This window comes from Engraulis encrasicolus, chromosome 6, assembly GCF_034702125.1.
Source record: "Engraulis encrasicolus isolate BLACKSEA-1 chromosome 6, IST_EnEncr_1.0, whole genome shotgun sequence".
Taxonomy (NCBI): Eukaryota; Metazoa; Chordata; class Actinopteri; order Clupeiformes; family Engraulidae; genus Engraulis; species Engraulis encrasicolus.
In genome coordinates, this window is record NC_085862.1 from 56,697,582 (window position 1) to 56,702,581 (window position 5,000).

Here is a 5,000-nt window from a genome sequence, read left to right on the forward strand (position 1 = left end):
TAGTATGTAGAAGTAGGCAGTGTACAGAGTATGATAGGGGTTGAACATTCTTACAATGTCACAGTAAAGTACAGGTAAGTGTTTTAGGCAAGCACACACACACCACACACACACACACACACACACACACACACACACCACACACACACACACACACACACAAACACACACACACACACACACACACACACACACACACACACACACACACACACACACACACACACACACACACACACACACTCACACAAAAGAGTTCCCCAGTAACTGGGCCAGCTCCGACAGATCACAGTCTTTGCTTGTGGTAAACAAGTATGTCCAGTGGTCAAGGGTCAAAAGTTCCTTAGTGCAGTTATTGGACAGCACACACACACACACACAACACACAACACACACACACACACACACACACACACACACACACACACACACACACACACACACACACCAAGAGGTTTCCCGGGCTGGGCCAGCTCTGGCATCTCAGGCAGTCCAGTCCCCTATGATGATGTTCTTCTTAGTGTCCTTCTGTGTGTTGTTAAACAGCTGAATTGCCCATGGGACAAAGGACTTCCTTAGTCTGTCAGTCCTGCAGGTGAAAGCACGGAGTCTGTGGCTGAACAGACTCAGTTGGTTAGTGAAGGTGGCGTTAAGGGGTGATGCTGATTGTCCATAATAGAGTCTAGTCTGCTCAGTGTTCTGCTCTCGGTTATTGAGGTAAGTGTCTCCAGTTCCATGCCCACCACTGATCCCGCCTTCCTCACCAGTCTGTCAAGGCGTCCAGCATCTCTCTTCCTGATGCTTCCTCCCCAGCACGTCGCAGCAAAGAAGAGCAACGCTGGCCATGACAGACTGGTAGAAACATAAGCAGAAGTCGGCTGCAGACATTGAAGGACCTCAGCCTTCTGAGGAAATAGAGCCTGCTTTGGCCTTTCCTGTAGAGTGCATCTGAGTTTGTGGACCAGTCCAGTTTATTGTCGAGGTGCACTCCTAGGTACTTGTAAGTGCTGACAGTCTCCACTTTCTCTCCCCCAATAGAGACAGGCACCAAGGGTGGGATGGAGCGCCTGAAATCAACTACCATTTCCTTGGTTTTGGTGGTGTTTCAGGTGCAGCTGATTGTTTTGACACACACATCCCACAAAGTCCTCAACCAGTCCCCTGTACTCCTCCTCCTGACCATCTCTGATACACCCCACAATTGCAGTGTCGTCTGAGAACTTCTCTGCATGTGGCATGTCGCAGAGTTGTAGCTGAAGTCTGTCGTATACAGAGTGAACAGTACGGGGGAAAGCACCGTTCCTTGTGGCGCTCCTGAGCTTGCTCACCACTGTCTCAGATGTGTGATGTCACCCCATCCTTACAAAACTGGGGTCGTTCCGTGAGGTAGTCAGTGATCCAGGTCACCAGGCCAGGCTCCACTCCCATCTGCACCAGTTTATCTCTCAGCAGCAGTGGTTGAATAGTGTTGAAAGCGCTGGAGAAATCAAAAAACATGATTCTCACAGCACAGCCACCCCTTGTCCAAGTGAGAATGTATCCTGTGGAGAGATACAGGATAGCATCCTCCACTCCCACGTTCTCTTGTTAGCAAACTGCAGAGGATCCAGTGCGTGTCCGTAACCTGGGGCTTGAGGTGGTAGCGCAGCAGCACCCGTTCGAATGTTTTCATTAGATGTGAGGTGAGGGCAACCGGTCTGTAATCGTTGAGTTCCTTGGGGTGTGCTTTCTTTGGGACGGGTATCAGGCATGATGTTTTCCACATGGTGGGGACCTTTCCTTCCTGCAGACTCCTATTGTACAGGTGATGTAATGGCTCAGCTAATGCCTCAGCACATGTCTTGAGCAGTCTTGCACAAACGCCATCAGGGTCAGCTGCCTTGGATTTTAGTTTTTTCAGTACCCCTCTGACTTGTTCAGAGGTGATAGTCAGTGATGGTTGTGGTCGAATGAGGTTTGGGAGGGTGGGAGGGGTGGATGGTGGGTAAGTTGTTTCCAGTGGCAGAGGTGAGGGACTGGAGCGGGGGGTAGCGACGGTGGGGGTTGGTGGGCCTGCTGTGTCCATCAGTGGGGGTGCTATGGCAGAGTTGCAGATGGTCGGGGTGGAGGCCGAGGCAGAGCTGGGGGATGGGTAGATGTAGTGTCCATGTATTTGTCACAGGGTGGAGTGTCGCTGAGAGTGGGGGGTTCTGAGTGAGGGAGATCGGAGCCGGCTGAAAAGTGATCTTCAGGGTCGTTGCCAGAGTCGTTGTCAAGTGCGGGCTGGGGGGGTGAGGGAGCTTGAGAGGTGACGACTGAGTGACCTCCCCCAGTGCCAAAGTTGCCAAACCGGTTGTAAAACTGGTTTAGGTCATTGGCCATTGATGGGTCTCCATCAACCATGCATCTCTTCTTCCCACAGCCGGTGATGAGAGAGAGAGAGAGAGGGAGGAAAGGGGTGGGCAGAGACAGATGAGGAATGACAGGTCTGTACTCTGCCGATGTCACACCCTGACACCTGTGATAGCCCACCTGTCACATTCAAGAGCTGTCACCCGGGCAGACTGAGAAGGGCCCGTGGCTTTCCCCAGATGAGGAGCACTCACGCACACACACACACACACACACACACACACACACACACACACACACACACACACACACACACACACACACACACACACACACACACACACACACACACACACGCTGGCACGCACCCACACACACATGCATGCAAGCATATATGCATGCACACACACACACACGCACACACACACACAGGCACGCGCGCACACACGCACGCATATATGCATGCACACACACTTTAAAACACACACACGCACGCACGCACGCACACACACAGACGCAGCCACACACATCTACAGACACAAACACACTAATATGGTCAATAAATGCACACACACCTCACACTAACACCTATATGATCGATCTGCACACGTACAAACACCTATGTGATCAATGCACAGACATATAGACACACTTTCACTTTCAAAAACCTTTGTGGTCGATACACACAAACACCCACATGCACATGCTCTCTCTCTCTCTCTCGTCCGTCAATACACACATATATTACATTCAACACACTCAAACAAAATTTTGTTGTGATCCAGGACCCTGACCTATCGAAAATTCCACAGTAAAAAGCCTGCAGGTCCATCATCATCATGCATTCAAAATCCATTCTATTGCGCTTTCCGATCACTTCCCCAATCCCATCATACATTCCAACCCTTTATAATCCTCATCATGAATTCATAATCCATCCCGACGGGTATTTGATCTCACAATCCAGCAACCCTAATGTGCATTCCGTCCACTACCTCTCCTTTTATACGCTTTATAATTGAGACAATCATAAGGTCGAGAAAAGATGTGAGGATATGACTTCATTACGGCAGCACTCTGGGAAATAAAATGAGCGTGTTTATAACAGACACCGCGTTTAAGGATAATGAGGCGGATGCCTTTTGATGTGGACCGTGTTGATTGCCTTTGAATACGGCTATACTGTAGAGAAAAGCCTGTATTATTTCCTTCCCTTGTACCGTAAATTGTGCAGTGTAACGTAATTCAACACTAAATGTAGAGAATAGAATTCAACACGGCTCTTGTTGGTCCTAGTCTCTAAGCAATTTTAAAAAAATCGCTGCATAATATTAGTTGAGGGTGGTTAGATGCACCCTATGCTAAAAGTAGAGAGTCAAATTCAACACAGCTCTAGTTGGTCCTAGTCTCGAAGCAATTAAAAAAAAATACTGCATAATATAAGGAGCGGGTGGCTTGACGCACCCTACGCTAAAAGATGCTTTGAAACTTGAAACATTAGCGGTTCATTCTTAGTCATTCCGTTGCTCCACAGTTAGCGCAGTGGCCATTACTGATTCCTCCGTCTAATAACACCTCTGTAGCCGCCCTCAGCAGTTAAGACAGAGCTTTTAGTGACAGAGCTGTCAATCAAGGTTTCAGGAAGGAAGCACGTAGTGCGCACAAAGCCTTGCAGCATATATTGGATCCCACTCGCCACGCCACTTTCTGATGTTATTGAGCACACAAATCAGTAGGCAGGTAGATTGGCTAATTAGCGTAATCCCCTGTGGTAAAAAAAAAATCTCAGGCTGAGAGGAATTACAAGGCAGGCGCTGGCTTCACTCTCGGGAGATAAGACGGGTAGGGTTTTTAGATTTTTAAAGCCACATTCCAACAATTCTGGAGATCACCTCACCATGTACTGTTATTAATTGATATCAATGTTCTCGTAGTTTTGTTGTTCTTCTCAACTTGTACCATAACAGAAATACGGCAAAAGAAGTGTGTTTACAGTTTAAAATCAGAAAGTAAATGTGTGGTGTCCAAAATGGAACTGTTGTTATGCTCACTTCCATGCTTCCAGTGCCTGTTTCATTATTGATCATTTGAAATGTTTATGAGTCTTTGAGACTCGTCTTGCAAATGTAGGACTTCAAGGCAGTGTCACCCCAAGGGCTGTACAATTCACTTAGAGAAACAATGACTATCAATTACATATTTCGAGTCCACGTTTTTTCGAGTCAAGTATCTTTTCCCCTAAGGATTCATTATCTTCTCATCATACATTCATAGGACACCTTTCACCTCTTCTAGGGTACACTGATGACATCACAGGTACATACACCAACTGGCGCGCACTGATGACATCACAGGTTCATACACCTATGGGCACACACTGATGACATCACAGGCTCATACACTAAGTGACACACAATGATGACATCACAGGTCCATACACCTGCTGTTGCACACTGATGACATCACAGACTCATCATGACTCACCTGCTCCCTTGGTCACCACGATCTTGCCCTTGCTGCGCGCCCCGTCCCCTTTGGTGGTGTAGGCTGCCACTGTCACCGAGTAGCTGGTGTTGGGCTCCAGGCCGCCTATGATCATTTCCTGTATCACACACACACACAGATAAGGTCAGTTAGCACACATACACACACACACACACACACACACA

The 5,000-nt window shown here is 48.1% G+C and overlaps 1 protein-coding gene across 6 annotated transcripts in view; it reads right to left on the reverse strand.

Annotated features, from left to right (window-relative positions):
* ptprsa (protein tyrosine phosphatase receptor type Sa) overlaps positions 1-5,000 on the reverse strand; it is a 272,327-nt gene that overhangs the window by 92,432 nt on the left and 174,895 nt on the right. For all 6 annotated transcript variants that reach the window (XM_063202029.1, XM_063202025.1, XM_063202028.1 and 3 more), the window contains one exon: positions 4,816-4,933. In XM_063202029.1, the coding sequence (XP_063058099.1) occupies positions 4,816-4,933 (118 nt within the window). The remainder of the gene's footprint in view (positions 1-4,815; positions 4,934-5,000) is intronic.